This window comes from Leuciscus leuciscus (assembly GCF_965113295.1).
Source record: "Leuciscus leuciscus genome assembly, chromosome: 11".
Taxonomy (NCBI): Eukaryota; Metazoa; Chordata; class Actinopteri; order Cypriniformes; family Leuciscidae; genus Leuciscus; species Leuciscus leuciscus.
The window spans coordinates 2,170,525-2,191,223 of record NC_138735.1 but is presented as its reverse complement, the minus strand read 5'-3'; the positions used below and the strand labels follow the sequence as shown (position 1 = coordinate 2,191,223).

Genomic DNA, 20,699 nt, shown 5'->3' with positions numbered 1-20,699 from the left:
GCCGGAGTGACTGAGTGGCAGAAACACTGAGTGGCAGAAACACTGAGTGGCAGAAACACTGAGTGGCAGAAACACTGAGTGGCAGAAACACTGAGAGACAGAAACACTGAGAGGCAGAAACACTGAGTGGCAGAAACACTGAGTGGCAGAAACACTGAGCGGCAGAAACACTGAGTGGCAGAAACACTGAGTGGCAGAAACACTGAGCGGCAGAAACACTGAGTGGCAGAAACACTGAGTGGCAGAAACACTGAGAGACAGAAACACTGAGCGGCAGAAACACTGAGCGGCAGAAACACTGAGCGGCAGAAACACTGAGCGGCAGAAACACTGAGCGGCAGAAACACTGAGCGGCAGAAACACTGAGCGGCAGAAACACTGAGCGGCAGAAACACTGAGAGACAGAAACACTGAGTGGCAGAAACACTGAGTGGCAGAAACACTGAGCGGCAGAAACACTGAGTGGCAGAAACACTGAGCGGCAGAAACACTGAGCGGCAGAAACACTGAGAGGCAGAAACACTGAGCGGCAGAAACACTGAGCGGCAGAAACACTGAGCGGCAGAAACACTGAGCGGCAGAAACACTGAGCGGCAGAAACACTGAGAGACAGAAACACTGAGTGGCAGAAACACTGAGCGGCAGAAACACTGAGTGGCAGAAACACTGAGCGGCAGAAACACTGAGCGGCAGAAACACTGAGCGGCAGAAACACTGAGCGGCAGAAACACTGAGCGGCAGAGACACTGAGCGGCAGAAACACTGAGAGACAGAAACACTGAGTGGCAGAAACACTGAGCGGCAGAAACACTGAGTGGCAGAAACACTGAGCGGCAGAGACACTGAGCGGCAGAAACACTGAGAGACAGAAACACTGAGTGGCAGAAACACTGAGCGGCAGAAACACTGAGCGGCAGAAACACTGAGAGACAGAAACACTGAGTGGCAGAAACACTGAGCGGCAGAAACACTGAGTGGCAGAAACACTGAGCGGCAGAAACACTGAGCGGCAGAAACACTGAGCGGCAGAAACACTGAGCGGCAGAAACACTGAGCGGCAGAAACACTGAGCGGCAGAAACACTGAGTGGCAGAGACACTGAGCGGCAGAGACACTGAGTGGCAGAGACACTGAGTGGCAGAAACACTGAGCGGCAGAAACACTGAGCGGCAGAAACACTGAGAGGCAGAAACACTGAGCGGCAGAAACACTGAGCGGCAGAAACACTGAGCGGCAGAAACACTGAGCGGCAGAAACACTGAGCGGCAGAAACACTGAGAGACAGAAACACTGAGTGGCAGAAACACTGAGCGGCAGAAACACTGAGTGGCAGAAACACTGAGCGGCAGAAACACTGAGCGGCAGAAACACTGAGCGGCAGAAACACTGAGCGGCAGAAACACTGAGCGGCAGAAACACTGAGCGGCAGAAACACTGAGCGGCAGAGACACTGAGCGGCAGAAACACTGAGTGGCAGAGACACTGAGCGGCAGAGACACTGAGCGGCAGAAACACTGAGCGGCAGAAACACTGAGAGACAGAAACACTGAGTGGCAGAAACACTGAGCGGCAGAAACACTGAGTGGCAGAAACACTGAGCGGCAGAAACACTGAGCGGCAGAAACACTGAGCGGCAGAAACACTGAGCGGCAGAGACACTGAGCGGCAGAGACACTGAGCGGCAGAGACACTGAGCGGCAGAGACACTGAGTGGCAGAAACACATCTGCAGGGGTTAATAAAGGCCTTCTGAAGCGAAGAAACGCATTCGTGTAAGAAAATTATCCATATTTAAAAGTTTATCGACTAAAATAACTAGCTTACGGCCGTACGCATCGATTGACAGTGATTGTATACGTCTGAAAGAAGAGTCATATACACCTAGGATGGCTTCAGGGTGAGTAAATCATGGGGTAATTTTCATTTTTGGGTGAACTATCCCTTTAACTTCCCAACACATGTGTGCTGAGTGGTGTTTCTGTACCTGGACAGGTGTTCCTCGTAACCCTGCGGTGGACGGTCGCTCCTCACAGGACTGAAGTCTGAACACACGTCCTCGGTTCGGTCCAGGCTGGACTGAGCCGACGCCGGCCCGCACATCTGTCTCTGGTAGTACATGTGTACGCTGTCCCGGGAGGGAGTGTTCCCCTGCAGAGAAGCAGACCGGCGTTAAACCTCAACGTTTGCAGTGCTGTCCGGTCCAAGCATGATGCTCATTCATCAGAGGTGTAATGATGTAAGTGACCCTGGACCACAAAACCAGTCACGAGGGGTCAAGGTTGAGACCTGAAAGCTGAATAAATAAGCTTTCCATTGATGTGTGGTTTGTTAGGATAGGACAATATTTGGCTGAGATTAAGGGCCTGTCCACACGGAGACGCGTTTCGCTGTATACGTATAAATGTTTTATCGTATTGGCGTTTCGTCCACACGGATCCGGCGTTTTCGGAGACTGAAACCGCTATTTTTTTAAATCGGGGTCCCAAGGTGGATAAATCTGAAAACTATTTGAAAATCTGGAATCTGAGGGTGCAAAAAAATCTAAACATTGAGAAAATTGCCTTTAAAGTTGTGCATTTATGTTCCTGATATTGCTGCATTCACTCACACATTATTTTATTTTTTTCTATATTTACGGTAGGAAATTTACAAAATATCTTCATGGAACATGATCTTTACTTAAAATCCTACTGATTTTTTTGGGCATAAAAGAAAAATCGATAATTTTGACCCATACAATGTATTGTTGGCTATTGCCACAGATATACCCGTGCGACTCGTGACTGGTGACGTGATCCAGGGTCACATATAAGTGATGCTTCATTACGTTTTAAAGTAACGTACACCTACACTACACCCTAAACCTCCACGATAGTGTTAACAAAAGCAAATGCGACATAAAAACGTAATCGTAACTTTGGTATTTTAGTTTTTTTTTACTTTGAGCTGAACATATATATCTTCTAGTAGCTTGTTTCGTGTGGTTTCTAGATAGTCAAAGCTGGTTTATGTGGTTGATCAAGTTGCATAAATTAAATGTATGCATAGATTAAATTTAGCAGCCCAGGCTCATTAGAAAAACACACTTGTGGTTACATTTTTGCAAAACACAAAATACTAAGTGAAATGTGAAATGTACAGTGAGTGACACTGAAAGTGTGTTTAGTTTTTTTCCGGAACAGATGAACGTGAATATGATTTGACTCTGGATTGACTTTTGTTCCCTGCTGGAATATCCGGCTGATTATATATATATATATATATCTTCTAGTGTGACGTAAAAACACAATAGTAACCATGCCATTTTAGCTTGTTTTCGAGCTCGTTTATCGTGACTCGTCTTTCACAGGATCGTACCGGATCTCTCCACATCACAAGTATAATCCTGTACAGCTGAGATACTGAACAAGCATCAGTAAAACTGAACATATGGAGCTGGTTAAACTCCAAAATATATTCGTTTACAAATCATGCACTATGGTAAAAAAAAAACTGTACAAGGAGCCGCTTGAAAACAAGTCTTTATTCATTCATAATCTGCCCCTGTAATCATAATCGTGTGTGAAATCGATTAAAAGTTCTTGCTGATTTACTGCCTCTAGTGTTCATTTCTGTTGGAAACCGCAGTGATATGTACGTATTGGAACGTATTTTGCGTTTTGCAAAGATGTTGCCAGAGGAACGCTTTCCAATGAGCCTGTGTTGCACAACAGCATTCAGCAGTGTGTGTGTGTGTGTGTGTGTGTGTGACAGTACTTTCTTGACCTTGTGTGTGAGCAGATAAAACACAAATGCACAGCAGCAAGAGTGTGTGTGTGTGTGTGTGTGTGTGTGTGTGTGTGTGTGTGTGTGTGTGAGACAGTACCTTCTTGACCTTGTGTGTGAGCAGATAAAACACAAATGCACAGCAGCAAGAGAGAGTGTGTGTGTGTGTGTGTGTGTGTGTGTGACAGTACCTTCTTGACCTCGTGTGTGAGCATGCAGCGCTCGATGCGCAGGACGCTGGAGATGTCGATGTGCTCCTGACAGATGGAGTTCAGCCAGGCCGTGAAACTGTCCAGCAGGGCCAGGAAAAGCACCCAGGAGAACTTCACGATGTTAAACACTCGTTTCATGATGTTATCTGGAGCAGAGAGAGCAGAGCTTCAGGACCACTGGACTGATGAACTCATCGAGGTTATATTAATAATAATAATAATAACACGAGGAGGCCGTTGACGTGTTCATACCTGGACCTTCAGACACCTCCTCCTCCTCCTCCTCCTCTTCTTCTTCTGCTACACCTTCCTCTTGATTCTCCTCAACGGCCACATGCACTGCACAGGGAGAACACACTACATTAATAGGGGCTTTCGCACCGGATAGTTCTAGGAACTGACCACTGGGGGGGGGGCCCGAGAACTAATGGTTCCCCTAGGAATTATTATTATTATTATTATTTTAGGAAGGTTTTCTGGTTGCATTCACATAGTGACGAAAGCCACGTTTGTTGTTGGGACTTTTATTTTGAAAGCGCTGAGAATGACTGAGCTCATAGTGTTCGCATTCTCCGTGTTCATTAGTTTATGATCTGTCTAATACGTTATTAGATTGATGTATTATACATAGAAAGTAGACAGTAATGAAGAGTTATTAGCGTATGTCATGTGTTTGATGTCCAGTGTTGCTGAGCAGAAACACATAATCATGATTCTCTTGGTCTCCTCAGAGTTGCGGTGGGTTTTCTCCTCAGCGTAAAGGGTAAGAGCTTCATCTATCACTTCCCATGTTCGTAGAGTTTGTTTCTGGAGTAAATATATAGGCTATAATCTGTGTATTTACACAGCCTTTTTAAAAATGGCGGGTGCTGGTGTTTCGCGTGCGCTCGGCCAATCAGTGAACACTAACATTACGGGTAGTTCCTAGACCTTCTGTAACTTCCTCCAATAGTTCTAGGAACGTTCCTCCGGTGCGAAAGCCCCTAAAGTTACAATAATGTTATTACCATGTAATAAGCACATCTCTCTCTCTCTCTCTCTCTCTCTCTCTCTCTCTCTCTCTCTCTCAATCTCTCTCTCTCTCTCTCTCTCTCTCTCTATCTATCTATCTACCAAATGTTTCACCAAACTTTTTTATTTTTTTTTATTTTACACAATTTTATCCAATGTTCATATTTCTATTCTGGAAAATATGCTAATTATGGCATTTTTAATTACATAATGCCTAATTTACATATTTAAACAATTAATTTTCATAAAACTTGTAATGCAAACTTTTTTGTTGTTGTTTTTTTGTGTGCAATTTCTTATCTATCCATCAACTGGGGAAGTATGGAACTATTATCTACATTTCCCCCTGTTCACCTGGAGTGTCTTGCCTTAAATATATGAACTGAATGTTTTATTGTCTCCGTCTGGCGGCCGAATCGGCTGAAACCCCGTCCAGGCGTCATATGGGATGAATCGACCGGAGCGAATGCAACACAGTCCCAGGAATGCCGGGCCTGAAGCCGCCCACCAGGAGGGATCTGGCAGCCGGAGACTCGGGCCAGTGTCCACACAGAGGGTTTAATCAGGCGCTCCATGTTCCCAGGAGTCGCGCTGGAGTGTACAAGATGTCTATTAATGACCCGAGTGTGGTGTTCTGAGGAACAGAGCGCTATAGAGCGGTCCAGACCCGTCCTAAAGCTGATATGAGGAGTCTCGAGGGCCCAAACATGCTCCTATAAACCAGCAGATCATAACTTCTGACACGTCCCCTGTATTTAAAGTGGGTTTATGGATCTGCATTTTTGTTTTATTGCATTTTCTTGAACACTTACACAATGTACCAACACATATAATGCACAAAAACAAAACAAACAAACAAACAAACAAACAAACACTGGGGCTCATATGACATGAAAAGTGCAATAGCACAAACCAACACTGGATAATACAGTGTGTACTCCGGAAGTCAGAGTTAACGATTCACTGCAATCAATAATAGCCACAGACACACTGTAAAAATTTTGTTGTTTTTTTAAATGAAGGAGATAATTAAAAATATTGTGTATATTTTATTAAGAAAATTGTGGTTCTGTTTTATTGAAAATATTGAGAACATTTCACTAATAAAACCAAGAGAACATTTTCCTATTTTTTTTAAGGAAACATACACATTTTTGAGGCTTGAATTGAGGAACTAATAAAGCTGATAAAATTAAGGAAAAAGGGAAACCTATTTATTTTAAGAGAATTAGCTCAATTATGCGGTTTTATTTAGAGACACCATTGTTAGTTCCCAGCATGCTTTGCACATGGCTGGAAATGGAGAGTAAATACTGAAATTAAGTGTTATTTAATGTGTATTTGAGTAAAGGCAAACATCTGTTAATGTTTAATCTTCAGTTATGTTTGACATTTGAAAGAGTTTATAATATGTTGAAGTTTTGATCGTAATCATTGTGCAGAAGAGCAGGGCTTATGATTATGTTATGAATAACTGCATGTATTAATATTCTGAAGCATGTTGCATTGTTCAATAACTTCGCTAATGATAGAGCTAGCGAGTGTGTTTCTGTGCTGTGCTAGCAGCTTACAGTCTGTTAATAATACAATATAACTCAAAGTTCAAATATTAACAGGTCATTTCTATTCACTTGAATTCACACAATTTTGAGAGTAAAAAATACTTAAAATAAAAAAGCATATTTTACTAAAAATATTACATTCATTATGTCATAAACTAAATAAATTAGGGGATTTTACATGATTTATTCAGAAAGATTCCGTGAAAGAAATCAAGCCTTAACTACTCAAAAATATGTGTAAATATCAGTAATTTATTTTTTACAGTGTATAAGCAATAAAATATGGTTAATATAGTGCAAGTTTAAATATATTTTCATACGAATATAATAACTAACCAAGCATTTTGTTCCTCCTCTATTATATTGTTAATATCCCCATGTTTGATAAATAATGGATGTGCATGTTAATGATCTCCCCATAGTCAATCCCGATGGATCCCCGAGGAAGAGTGTGGTGGAGATGAAGAGCGTACCTTCCTTCGGCTCCGGCTTGTTTGAGATGTTCTCCGTGTATCTGTGCCAGAATCGTCTTCTCTCCTTACTCCGCTCTTTCATGGCGGTTTTCGAGTCCGTTATCCAGGCGTGATACACAAACTGAGAAGCAAAGGATCACGTCAGGGCAAAGATACGGACAATGTGGGAATCCAAGTAGTGAGATCCGCCACGTCTAATGTGTTTAGAATTTAGCTAGAGTTGTATTTCGAATCAGTGTTTGAGCCCAATTGAATTGTTCCTCACAAAGAGTCTTACACACATGCAGGGTTATAAACGTCCCAGTACAGGACTCAGACTAGCCGTTAGCTGAGCTAGCGAAACACACCGCTTTAGGAAAAGCATGACTTTAGATATTCCTGTCAATCAAAGACACCAACACAACACACACGGCGGGACACCAGCTTTAGGGGATGTTTTGCTCCAAAGAACAGAGATTCTGATGTCAGGTCTCGTCCAAAAACCCAATGATTGCACTGTTGCACTGTTGCACTGTTCACAAAGGAGAAAAACACAGCCTCTGTTCACAACCAAACCCAGAAGAACCCTCGACTCACACATGCATCAGGGCTGGAGGATATCACACACACACATGATGAAGACGTGTTCAGTCTCTGGATGATATTATATCTGTCTGTCTATCTATCTATCTATCTATCTATCTATATCTCTCTATCTATCCATCCATCCATCCATCTATCATCTATCTATCATCTATCTATCCATCCATCCATCCATCCATCCATCCATCCATCCATCATCTATCTATCATCTATCTATCATCTATCCATCCATCCATCCATCCATCCATCCATCCATCCATCCATCTATCTATCTATCATCTATCTATCCATCCATCCATCCATCCATCCATCTATCTATCTATCATCTATCTATCCATCCATCCATCCATCCATCCATCCATCCATCCATCCATCTATCATCTATCTATCTATCATCTATCTATCCATCCATCCATCCATCCATCTATCATCTATCATCCATCCATCTATCATCTATCTATCCATCCATCCATCCATTCATCATCTATCTATCATCTATCTATCCATCCATCCATCCATCCATCCATCCATCTATCATCTATTTATCATCTATCTATCTATCCATCCATCCATCCATCCATCCATCCATCCATCTATCATCTATCTATCATCTGTCTATCCATCCATCTATCATCTATCTATCCATCCATCCATCCATCTATCATCTATCTATCATCTGTCTATCCATCCATCCATCTATCATCTATCTATCTATCATCCATCCATCCATCCATCCATCCATCCATCCATCCATCCATCCATCCATCCATCCATCCATCCATCTATCATCTATCTATCATCTGTCTATCCATCCATCTATCATCTATCTATCCATCCATCCATCCATCTATCATCTATCTATCATCTGTCTATCCATCCATCCATCCATCTATCATCTATCTATCTATCATCCATCCATCTATCCATCCATCCATCCATCCATCCATCTATCATCTGTCTGTCTATCTATCTATCTATCTATCTATCTATCTATCTATCTATCTATCTATCTATCTATCTATCTATCTATCTATCTATCTATCTATCTATCTATCTATCTATCTATCTATCTATCTATCTATCTAATTTTGTATTGCCAGCAACATTATCTCAAAAAATATCTCATGAATATGTACTATATCACCCAGCCCTGCATGCTCCTGCAATCTACTGCATAATACACTGCATTTCCATGGCATGCAATGCACCGTTTCTGCTGGGTTCACACGCCAGGAGACTGACGTGCAGCGGCTCAATCTGTGTTCGGCTCGATCTGCTCTCCGGTTACACGAGCACAAGAGCCTCACGTTTCATCCATTAATGCATGTATATTGTGCAACTGGGAAGCAGGAAAATGCAACGGCCATCGATGCTCATTGAGGACAGAGCTGACACACACTATAGCATACAGAAGAGAGGAGATGATCAGGCGTTGTGAAGTACCTTGGCTGCCCTGATTACACACTGCAGAACAGTTTTGGGCAGTTTAATGACAGACTTTGGTAAAGCCAGCAAAGCAGACGCAAACTTTCGGATAGCTCTCTACAAGAGACGACAGAGCAGGGATTGGGTTAGTCGGCATGACGGGTCTGCGCTAGTGCTGGTATTAGCAGTTAGTGGTCTGGTGAATAACCAAACATTGTTAAGTGCTGAGGGAACAAAACAAGAATACATTGAAGAAAACATTTTCAAACCACTGAGCCATTTAGCTTACACACATTTTAGTTGGGAAGGACACAATGAAGCACGATGTTACAACACGTGACCTAAAAATGGGGATGTACATGCATTTTAGCACAGGATTGTCTGGGATCTTTACCTGGAACGCTGATCTTTTGGGAGGATCTTCGTTCTTTTTGTCGTCCTCTTCCTCCTCTTCCTCGCTATCGGTCTCAAATAAGTAATAATTGCCACTTCGAACCACTAAAAGAGGCAACAATCACACATCACTTCCTTTGAAGCGGAGTTATTAACGTTAACTAGAACAGCTCTGTTTATTAAAATAAAGCTGGAATTAAATCAAATATAAATATTAGTTGAAAAACTTAAACCAAATGACGATTACAAATGTTGCCTTTGTTGGGAATCACCCGAAATATGTTTAAGTTGAAGCACAATTTTTTTTTTTACTGGAAATAAATAAAAGCTAAAAGCTAAAACTGAAATAAAAATAAATTAAACCTGTCTGTCTCATCAAGGGACATTTCACAATATTAATAATAATATTAAACATAAGCAAAATGGCGAAAGCACATAACAAAATGAGTTAAAATTCAACAAAAATTAACATAACAAATATAAAAATAAAAGCAAATACTAAATATTTATAAACCTAAAATAAAAAATAACACTATTTTGAAGTCAATACAATATGCACATACACAATATTTTCTTGATATATATATATATTAAAATCCTTTAAATCCTTTAAATTATTTTTGGAATACCCAGAGACATTTTTTTTCAATTTAAAAACAGAAACAAATGATGCTTTGATGTGAAATGCATCTCTTTTGTGATATTTCTGTTGGTGATATTGTTGAGATCTCTGGGAAACCCAATGTGTTTTTCTCTGGAGACACATCTGAGAAACTGAACTGCAATATTCATCCGAATGATATCAGATCAACACTGAGATCGTATAAAATCATTTCGGTTGCAAATGTAATTATGAACATGAGAAGAGCAAGAGATACTGACTGGATGCATGATCAACCCAAGGCTTCCACCATTGCTTCCTCTTGCCTTTCTTCTTCTCTTTACTGGCCTCTCCTGTGACGTACACACACACACACACACACACACACGCACACACAGAAACATTAAACCCCTTTCAAAGAGCACACATTTACTCTGAGGTCTGGTATGCACGTTTCATGTGTTTTAGATTTGATTGCAATGCATTTAACGCCGCTGTTAAGCGCAGGCACTTGTGGAATTCACAAATCTACAGTCACACACTGATGTTGGACTAAAGTGTGTGTTTGGACAAAGATACACTCAAGCATGTGTGTATGACGAGACACATTTTTATTTTTGGTTTATGTGAATTAAATGCATTGTAGTTATTAATATATTTGGATTATTCTCAGGAAACTTTCCGATTTGTGTGCCATTGAAATACTAATATTACAATTAACTGAATACTGAATTATACATGTATTATTTGATACATTTAATTCTGTTTATAGTACACTGAAAAAACTATTTAGTATAGTATAATGAAAAACATACACTGCCGTTCAGAAGATTTTTTAAATGTTTTTGAAATAAGTCTCTTCTGCTCTTAGAGCTGCATTTATTTGATCAAAAATACAGTAAAAATTCTGAAATATTATTATAATGTAAATCATCTGTTTTCTATGTGAATATATAGTAAAGTGTAATTTATTCCTGTGATCAAAGCTGAATTTTCAGCATCATTACATCATTACATTTACAGCATCACATAATCATGTCTTCAGTGTCACATGATCCTTCAGGAATCATTCTAATATGATGATTTATTATCAATGTTGGAAACAGTTTCATATTTGTGTGGAAACTGTGATACATTTTATTTTCCAGGATTGTTTGATGAATAGAAAGTCCAAAAGAACAGCATTTATTTGAAACAGAATCTTTTGTAACATTATAAATGTCTTTACTGTCACTTCTGACGGATTTAATGCGTCTTTGGTGGGAAAACTTGATTTCTTGATTTTCAAATGAAAATCTGACAACTGCTCTTAAAATGCTGATTATGTAAATATACCTTCATCTTCATCCTCTTCCTCCTTCACTACTGAGTGACTTTCCCCACTTTCCTGAGCCAAAGACAACATCCTCTCTTTCCCTCTCTTAAACTTCTGCTGTCGGCTTTTGATGCGGTCCATCCTGAGAGACACAGACAGAGGAAAAGTTTAGCTAGAGTTGACCTAATTTAGCTTTTCCCTTGAACACAATCAGAGTATAATTGAAGATAAAGAGGCAGAGAGGGCAAGCAAAGAAAAAAGCTTGGCAAGCCTGAGATATCACTGCTTGTCTTAGGTTTTTATGCTTGAATGTTGATTATTTTCCTCATATTCTCCATTGTTGCGGCTCCTCTCTTCCCAGTCTGTCAGTAACGCTCTGTTTACTTCCTGTCTCTATGAAGAGTGCTCACTGTGCTCTGATTGGTCGGCTGGAGCAGTGTGTTGTGATTGGTTGAGCACTTTGAGTGTGTGTGGGAAATGTCCCGCCCCATAACCACCAGTTTAAAGGGGTGGTATAATACCCTTTTCACAAGATGTAAAATAAGTCTCTGATGTCTCCAGAGTGTGTGAAGTTTTAGCTCAAAATACCCCACAGATATTTTTATATATCATGTTAAAATTGTCCGTTTTTGAGGGTGAGCAAAAACACACCATTTTGTGTCTGTTCCTTTAAATGCAAATGAGCTGCTGCTCCCGGCACAGGGGGCGGAGCTTCAAGAGCTTGCACTCACACACACATGCACTGAAAATTTCAAAACTTTTAGTCTTGAGATGGAGACTCAAGAAGAAGTGACAACATGTAGAAGCAACAGGACATTTCTGTATGGTTAGTTGATGAATTTATGTATCTGATGTGTAGTTATCTTCTAGTCATTGGTTCGCATATTCTGTCTTGATAATCTATAAATCGTGTTCAGGGGGCGGGGTTTATGTAAATTCTAGGGTTGGTGATGTCACTAACCCGGGAGGAATGTTATGTAGTCTCTACCAGCCGTTTGTTGTAGTCCTTAAAAAGCAATTTCTTTAAAAGCAAATATCTCCCTTTGCTTTGAACTTTGAGCGTCGTAACTTTGCAGATGTTGTTTATGCTCAAACAGCAACATTACACACTAACTAAAGTTAGAAAAGTCAAATCATAATCAACCACCTCTTTAACACACTACTAACTAACTCAACCAGGCCCCGCCCCTTTATTCTGAGTATGAATTATTATAATGAGGAATATTGTGACGTGTTCGTTCCCGGAAGAAACTCAAGACTACAATGGAGGCGTTTCAGGGAGTTCAGAAACACTGACACTGAGATAGAGAAGAACTGGAGCTTGTTCATGATCACACAGCAACATTACACACTAAACACAGATGGGAAAAAGCAGAATAGCTCCTCTAAGAACCATTAAGCAATACAGAATCTCATTTATTTGTGTTCATGCATCCATGAGCACATGATTTGATTGTGTGTAAAAGAATGCAGCAGTTGGCAGTGAACAATGAGACATTGTGAGTCCCACACTGAGCCGTTCATGAACTCACTGTCTCTTCAGCAGATCCATCGACTTCTTCTCTTCTTCTATTCTGGCTTTAACCGCCTTCACGATGGTCGCCTGAAACAACTCCGCTCCTCTGACAGAAGAGAAACAAAGAACAAACACACAAACCACAGTCGGAATGAGTCCAAGATGCTCCTAATAAACATTACGTTCTGAAATATTAACCAGTTTTAAATAAGAGTCAAAATGTGCTTATTACAGTCAAACCAACATGTATTCAGACACATGTCTCACATTATCTCAGTTTATTCACTATAGTTTAGACACTGGTAATAAAATATGAGCAGAACTCAGTGGATATTTGACTGGTTTTGTCCGTCCTTCGGTTAGACTGTCTCACACATGAATTATGTTGAATATCTGTCAGCTGTTAAATTTAACTACACAATTAGATAATACCAGTTTAGCTCAACCAATCACCAAGCAATGCTTCATTGTGTTCAGTCTGTGTGTAAAAAGAGCATTAGCAATTAAAGAAGAAACACTTCAGCAAAACATGATCAGCTCAAAGTGTCCCAATCATTTTTGGTCCGACATTTGTATAAATGTCACTGGTAGTCACTGTATGAAGAATTATTGGGTATAATATGTCACAGTTTACTTTATTTTGCTCTCCTCACTTACATTAATGAACTATAGAGTCCTGATCACACTAGTGAAAACATATCAAAACGTATATCGGGTGTATGAATCATGTTTGGTTTGACTGTATTTGTTTGTTTTATGAAGTGGTCATGTGGTCTTGATATTTCCTAGACGTTAAGTTAAAAAACCCAGACTATTCTGATTACACCAACACACAGGCACAGATGAAAGCAAACAGCGGGGTGTGTAACTGTAATCATCTGTTAACAAACACATATTCATTACTTCATTGTTTCTGCATTAAATTATTACATCGCTTAAATTAATACCTTTTTCGCTAACTGTGATTTTGTATATGTACATTTCTGAAATACAGGACTTAGACAGTTACTTCTGATAACAGATCACTGTACATTGTAATGTGGACTCATGCACCTGCTGTAAAGCTGCTTTGAAACGATGTGTATTGTGTATCGTACCTGGAGGCGAGGACCTGAGAGGACCGGATGTCGGCCACGACGTGCAGGAAGTAGTAGCTCATGAAGACTCGTCTCTGCAGGAGGAGGAAGGCGAAACAGATGCTGTCCCAGATGATGCCGGCCTCGTCACTCGGCAGCTCACACTGCTTGTGTGCGTTCTGCTCCGCTGCGCGACACAGTGCGACATCAGAGCGCAATCAAGCTCTGTTATTAAAACTGATATTAATGAGCAATCACCATCGCACACCTGCAGGTGCGTAGGAGAAGAGACCAGACCAGTCAGGAAACAAGGAAATCCCACACACTATCAATACTTGCAAATGAGTATTAAAATTTTAATAGCAATGTTTCAGTCTCATGACCTTCATCAGGCATATGAAATTATTAGGCATTACATTTTTTTATTATTATTATTAATTAGTATTAACAGGCACATTAAAAGTGATATTAAAATGAGCAAATAATGAACCTTTATAAGCTGTTCAGTCATTTTCTTTAGTTTATAAAAATGGTTTCCTCAATCTGAGTGGTTCAAAACTTGGTGACTTTTTTTGTTGATATGCAATCTAATCTAATCAAACAAACACATCATGTGGGCATTAAAAAAAAGACAATTTTCAAAAAGCTTAGCCCTTAGAATTTATTACTACAATTAATTACATATTGTAAAAACAGTGAGTTAAAGTGCCACTATTTTAAAAGTTCCTAATTTTGTTTTGTTTTCTCCTACTACAGGTTTACATGCATCTAAGGTCAACATTTTATAATAATACACATCGCAGCATCAGCTCTTTTCTCACAGTATCTGAAATTATTCAATAAAGGATTCAGTCTCTCTAAACCCCGCCTCTCTGAGAGTTACTCTGCTCTGATTGGTTAGACGGCTCAGTCTTTTGTGATTGGTCTACTCTGATTGGTCAGACGGCTCAGTCTGTTCCTACTCTGGATGTCTACTCTGATTGGTCAGATGGCTCAGTCTGTTGTGATTGGTCTGCTCTGCTCTGATTGGTCAGACGGCTCAGTCTGTTGTGATTGGTCTGCTCTGCTCTGATTGGTCAGACGGCTCAGTCTGTTGTGATTGGTCTACTCTGCTCTGATTGGTCAGACGGCTCAGTCTGTTGTGATTGGTCTACTCTGATTGGTCAGACGGCTCAGTCTGTTGTGATTGGTCTGCTCTGCTCTGATTGGTCAGACGGCTCAGTCTGTTGTGATTGGTCTACTCTGCTCTGATTGGTCAGACGGCCCAGTCTGTTATGATTGGTCTACTCTGATTGGTCAGATGGCTCAGTCTGTTGTGATTGGTCTGCTCTGCTCTGATTGGTCAGACGGCTCAGTCTGTTGTGATTGGTCTACTCTGCTCTGATTGGTCAGATGGCTCAGTCTGTTGTGATTGGTCTACTCTGCTCTGATTGGTCAGACGGCTCAGTCTGTTGTGATTGGTCTACTCTGCTCTGATTGGTCAGATGGCTCAGTCTGTTTGTGATTGGTCGACCGCTTACAGCACGTGTCAGAAACCAAACGCTCATTATCATATCTGAGTCTCAGCTCTTGATCACAGTGATACGAACAGTAACGATGGCGTGGGTTTTACCGTATCAATCTCATCAAAGTGGATTTGCTTTGTCAGCAGAAAACAGCGTCTTCTCGACACGAACAACACGAACCAAACTCTTCCAGTCTCAGATAAAATACAGTGACTGAGGGCGGGGCTAAGAGACGCAGCTCAGCCAATCAAGACCACAGGCTGGCATTATGTAAATTAGTTGAAAAGTGAGGAAGTGAGACTGGAATTACTGACACTCGTTTCAGTTCAGAATCACTTCTTTATTTTAGGAGACAATAAGTAAGGGATAATCCACGGCTAGCCATGTATTAAAGGATTTTAATGCACGACGTAGAGGCGAAGAACCGCCCGACGCGAAGCGGAGTTGCCTCTACGAAGTGCATTAAAATTCTTTAATGCATGGCGCCGTGGATTATCCCGCTTATACCTTGGTTATTTGCCAAGTTAAAAACAAGATAAAGCTGTAACTGATGTTTACAGTGTAATTTTTTAACAGACGTGTAAAAATGACGGTTATTTTCTTGAGTTACGGCTCGTTAGTTCTAGCACTCCGTCCGCTTTAAATAAAGTAGAGCCATCGGATTGCTTTTATTTGAATGAATTATCACATTTATTTAAATTCATTATTAAAAGAGAGAGACAGAGAACTGAAAGAGAAGGAACAGAGAGAGAGAGAGAGAGAGAGAGAGAGAGTGAGAGAGAGAGAGAGAGAGTGAGAGAGAGAGAGAGAGAGAGAGAGAGAGAGTGAGAGAGAGAGAGAGAGAGAGAGAGAGAGAGAGAGTGAGAGAGAGAGAGAGAGTGAGAGAGAGAGAGAGAGAGAGAGAGAGAGAGAGAGAGAGAGAGAGAGAGAGAGAGAGAGAGAGAGAGAGAGAGAGAGAGAGATGCGTGCGCGAGTTAACGTTACCTGTGTGCGTCTCTTTAAAGTCTAGCAGCTACAGTCCCCTCGTTGCTTAAGCATATAGCTAACTTAATGATTCTTTAATGGATTTATTAAAATTATTTATGAATGACAAGCAACACTGACAGTGACAAGGCAATCTTTATTTGAACTAATCATGTCATTTATTTATTGTTAATTCTTTGTGCCGCTTTTTGTCATTCAACGTCTTCTCCAAGTCTTCTATTTCGTCTTGTGCCTGGGCCCATTTCTCAAAATGGCCATATTCACCATACAAATTAAACGATATGCAAAAATCATCCATTTAGTCTACCTAAATAAACGTTTTCATATGTATCTCTCACTCTGCTTGCAAGCGTAACTGTGTTACTATGGTTACCAATGTTTATAGTAGCGGATTAAGTAAGGAATAATTGACGACAGGCCGTTGAATTATTAGAAAAATAATGCACACCCGAGGTGGTAATGCGGTCACGACGCGAAGCGGAGTGGCCGTTACACCTCGGGTGTGCATTATTTTTCTAATAATTCAACGGCCTGAAGTCAATTATTCCGCTTATACTACAGTTACCACACCTCGAAACATTGTTCAGATTATGTATTTCAAGACGTTTGTAAAGTTTTTGTCATTAAAACGCTCTTGTATGTAGGACTAATTTCTTACGCATCTAATCCCATGCCTCCGTTGCTAATTCCAAAACGTCATTTTAGAGTTAGTAACGGAGGTTTGAGCCGCTGATAGCAGACTAATGCTGAGTTAGGGTTAGGGTTAGGTAGAGTTAGTAACGGAGGTTTGAGCCGCTGATAGCAGACTAATGCTGGGGACACACGACTAGCTGACACATTCTCTGACTGGTTTCATCGACTGCAGCAGATTTTAAACACCGACTTTGAACACAGACTGAACGCGCTTAACACGCGTTTGGGCATGATCAGTCATAAGTATCAAATTACATTCATAACCGGCCTTAAAGTGTGTTCCCGGCTTTATGCAGTTATTAATGCAGTTATTAGAGAGAGATGTTGCAATAATAAGACAGAAAAGCATGTGCGTCATTATTATTATTTATTAATTAATTCAATCGTTTTAATTAATTCGTTAATTCTTTTTTTTTCCTATTATTGACAGATGACAGTAGACTAGCCAAATAAATGAAACCCAAAGCCCTTTTAACAAGTAGGCCTATCAATAATTATTTATTTGTTCAATTATCTGCAATAAAAATCCGTGCTGCAGGACTATCCATTTATTTAGCCTATATTCAGTTTAATTTTCTATTGATTATAGATAGGACTTTATAGTTTATTTATTCAGATTAAACTGCATGTTTCTATTGATTGTGAAGCTAGACATTGAAAATTGCAGATCAAGCGCACGGGGCGAAATGCTTTTTCTTGTTATGAATTGTATCCTATTTTCCGTTATTACAGTTGACTACGCGAAGTGATATGGAACTGTAATGCGGTCGAGACCTGCCTGGAACTACTTTAGCCGTGCGTTTCCCTGAAAATAATGCACACCTTAGAACGTTCGTCAACCAATCAGATTCAAGCATTCAACGGCCCTGTAGTATAATGTTGAACTGTAATCAAACTGACTGGAACTACCTGTGCATTAAACGGTTTTACTGCACACCTTCCAGCCAATCAGAATCGAGAATTTAAACAGCCCATGGTATAACTCCATTTATCTGCACTTTAGATCTTTGCAGATCTTTTACATTCAGCTGCATTACACACTACACATTACACACGTTTCACACATTACAATCACATCCTATAAAGTGAGTCCAATGGCGGCATGTTAATCATTTGTGTGTTATTTGTCATGCAAAATTAATTTTAGGTTAGATTTCAGCGGTTACAGTTAGATTTCACAGTTTTCAGCATAAAAATGTGGGATTTGTGGCACCGAAAAGTCATGGGACACAAAAGTGTACAATGAATGTTAAAAATGAGCATTCAATTTCTTGAACCAAAGAGGAAATAAAAGCATAACTTACGTTTCGAATATCCTTTTATAGTGCAAGCCAGACTGAACAACTGGATGAGCCAGCAGTGATTCGCCACCAGCGCTTTTATATATCCACAGGCCGCTACCTGAGAGACGAGAGAACAGAAACTATAGCGACATCCAGCGAGAATATCCTTTCTGTGTATCTCAAATGTTGGACGAACCTCTTTGAAAGAGAACATTGCTGTTTGTCAATGAGAAATAGTTTCCATTTGTCACCCTCAAGTGTGTAATTATTCATCAAATCCCACAAACACTTCTTTTCACTCCACATTTTTAACAGAACGGCCCAGACGTTATCATTTATTTCAGCCCACGGATAAGCTAATTTACTACACCTTGACTGAACCAAATTTATGAGATACTTACTGAGAGAATGTTTTTCATGGTGATCACAAACACGTTGTACGCTATGAGGAAGTCCCAGTAATGAAGGATGCTTTTGATTGGCTTCAGTAACAGCTCGCCTCCAAAAATCAGGAAGTAGAAGCAAGCGACCAGGTAACCCATACAGAAGATGCTGATGCGTGTGGTGCCCGTGATGAAGATGATGGTCAGGACGAACCAGAACAGGTAGCTGAACATGATCACCTTCAGCATATCCAAATACGACCTGCAAAATTAAACGTCTTTTTATAGATCATACTTATATATTTGACCTCATACTTACATACAGTGGTCAACATTTGAAGAGGATCAAAAAAAGTTCAAAGTTGTCCTAAGACAAGAATGAGTAATGTTTTGAGAGGTTTTGATCCACTTCAAATGTTGACTACTGTATATTCCCCTCATTCACTCGTTTCATTTGCTCCAGATGAATATTATTGGTGTTACAGGGCTTGTAATTCAGCGTGTATTGTGCATAATTTCACTCATTCCTGCAGATTTAGTGCTCACACCCAAAGTACACGTACATAAAGCCATCTCTCAGAACTAAATTGAGTTCTTTTTCGCTGCTTATTGCGCTTAAACAGTCAAATACACACAAATAATGTCAAAATGCCAGTCTTGGTGAATCTTCACGTAAACACAGTCAGTTATGTTTTAAGTGAACTAAAACAATTGAGAAAGAAAAAGCATGTGTAACAGTATAATGCATCCGTGCATCAGGTCTTAAAGTGACAGCAGCCTAATATTCCTGCTGCCAAATTATGAGATAATAATAAAAATATCTATATGGCAGTTTTTCTCCATGGTCTCGATGTCAAAATTGTGGCCAGTGAAAATGCTGAGTGGCTAGAAACTTTGGAAAACCACTGGTGAGCAAAAAAGTTAATGTCAAGTCCTGATGATGATAATCATAAATGTTTCTTGAGCATCAAATCATCATATTAGAATGATTGTTGAAGGATCATGTGACACTGAAGACTGGAGTAATGATGCTGAAAATTCACCTTTGATCACAGGTCAGGAATAAATTACACTTTACTATATATTCACATAGAAAACAGATGATTTACATTGGAATAATATTTTACTATTTTTTGGCATAACTAATGTGGTGCGATATGATGATATTTGCAAGGTGAGGCCGTTATTGGCCATTCTATCTCTGACCTAAAGTCCTGTTATGAACATTTTGAATGTAACAGCAGTCCTGGTTCCCTCAGAATTACCCATGTCACATTAGCTGGTTATTTTGATTTATTATTGGAATATGCAACTATAATAAAAAGGATAATGATGAAGAAGTGGAAAAACTGACCGCACTTGTGATATCCTCTAAATGTGATCAGAGCAGCAGACAGGCATCATTAAGAGCAGAAAATCTCCAAATTCCTTCATCGCCATCATCATTTCTAATTGTTTGCACTGGCTGAAGTCGCTACAGCTGATGGATGACTTGAGCAGAGATAAACTGCACTGTCCTGATCTAGAATCACTATTCATCGTCTCGTTTTACTCTACAATATCAAGCAGAGGAAGCTCAGCTGATCCTCAGAACACAAACTAAGATGCAGGTTTGAAAAAGTAACGATGCAATTACAATTGAAGTGTATTCTGGGCCATATCGAATGGCAGTAAAAGTAAAAGTAACTCTAATACAAGTATTAGAGTTGCTTTATGTTTTAACTTTCTTAAGTTCCCCATTTAATAACATATTTACATGCAACTTCATAATGCCATTCTCATGAAGTTTAGGCAATATCACCTCATGTAAACACAACACTTCATATCATATTCAATAAACAGCATTTTTGGGGCTCTGAAGAAACCGAGTTCATGTTGATGGTTGTGCTACATGAATATAATGCAGGTTAAAAACATCTAA

The 20,699-nt window shown here is 40.0% G+C and overlaps 1 protein-coding gene across 4 annotated transcripts in view; it reads right to left on the bottom strand.

The window, feature by feature from the left end:
* piezo2a (piezo-type mechanosensitive ion channel component 2a) overlaps positions 1-20,699 on the bottom strand; it is a 190,527-nt gene that overhangs the window by 34,690 nt on the left and 135,138 nt on the right. For all 4 annotated transcript variants that reach the window (XM_082183793.1, XM_082183795.1, XM_082183794.1 and 1 more), the window contains 11 exons: positions 18,797-19,040; positions 18,417-18,513; positions 13,952-14,117; positions 12,871-12,960; positions 11,359-11,480; positions 10,305-10,376; positions 9,424-9,527; positions 7,023-7,143; positions 4,229-4,315; positions 3,956-4,122; positions 1,984-2,147 (listed from right to left, as the gene is read on the bottom strand). In XM_082183793.1, coding sequence (XP_082039919.1) covers positions 1,984-2,147; positions 3,956-4,122; positions 4,229-4,315; positions 7,023-7,143; positions 9,424-9,527; positions 10,305-10,376; positions 11,359-11,480; positions 12,871-12,960; positions 13,952-14,117; positions 18,417-18,513; positions 18,797-19,040 — 1,434 coding nt within the window. The remainder of the gene's footprint in view (positions 1-1,983; positions 2,148-3,955; positions 4,123-4,228; positions 4,316-7,022; positions 7,144-9,423; positions 9,528-10,304; positions 10,377-11,358; positions 11,481-12,870; positions 12,961-13,951; positions 14,118-18,416; positions 18,514-18,796; positions 19,041-20,699) is intronic.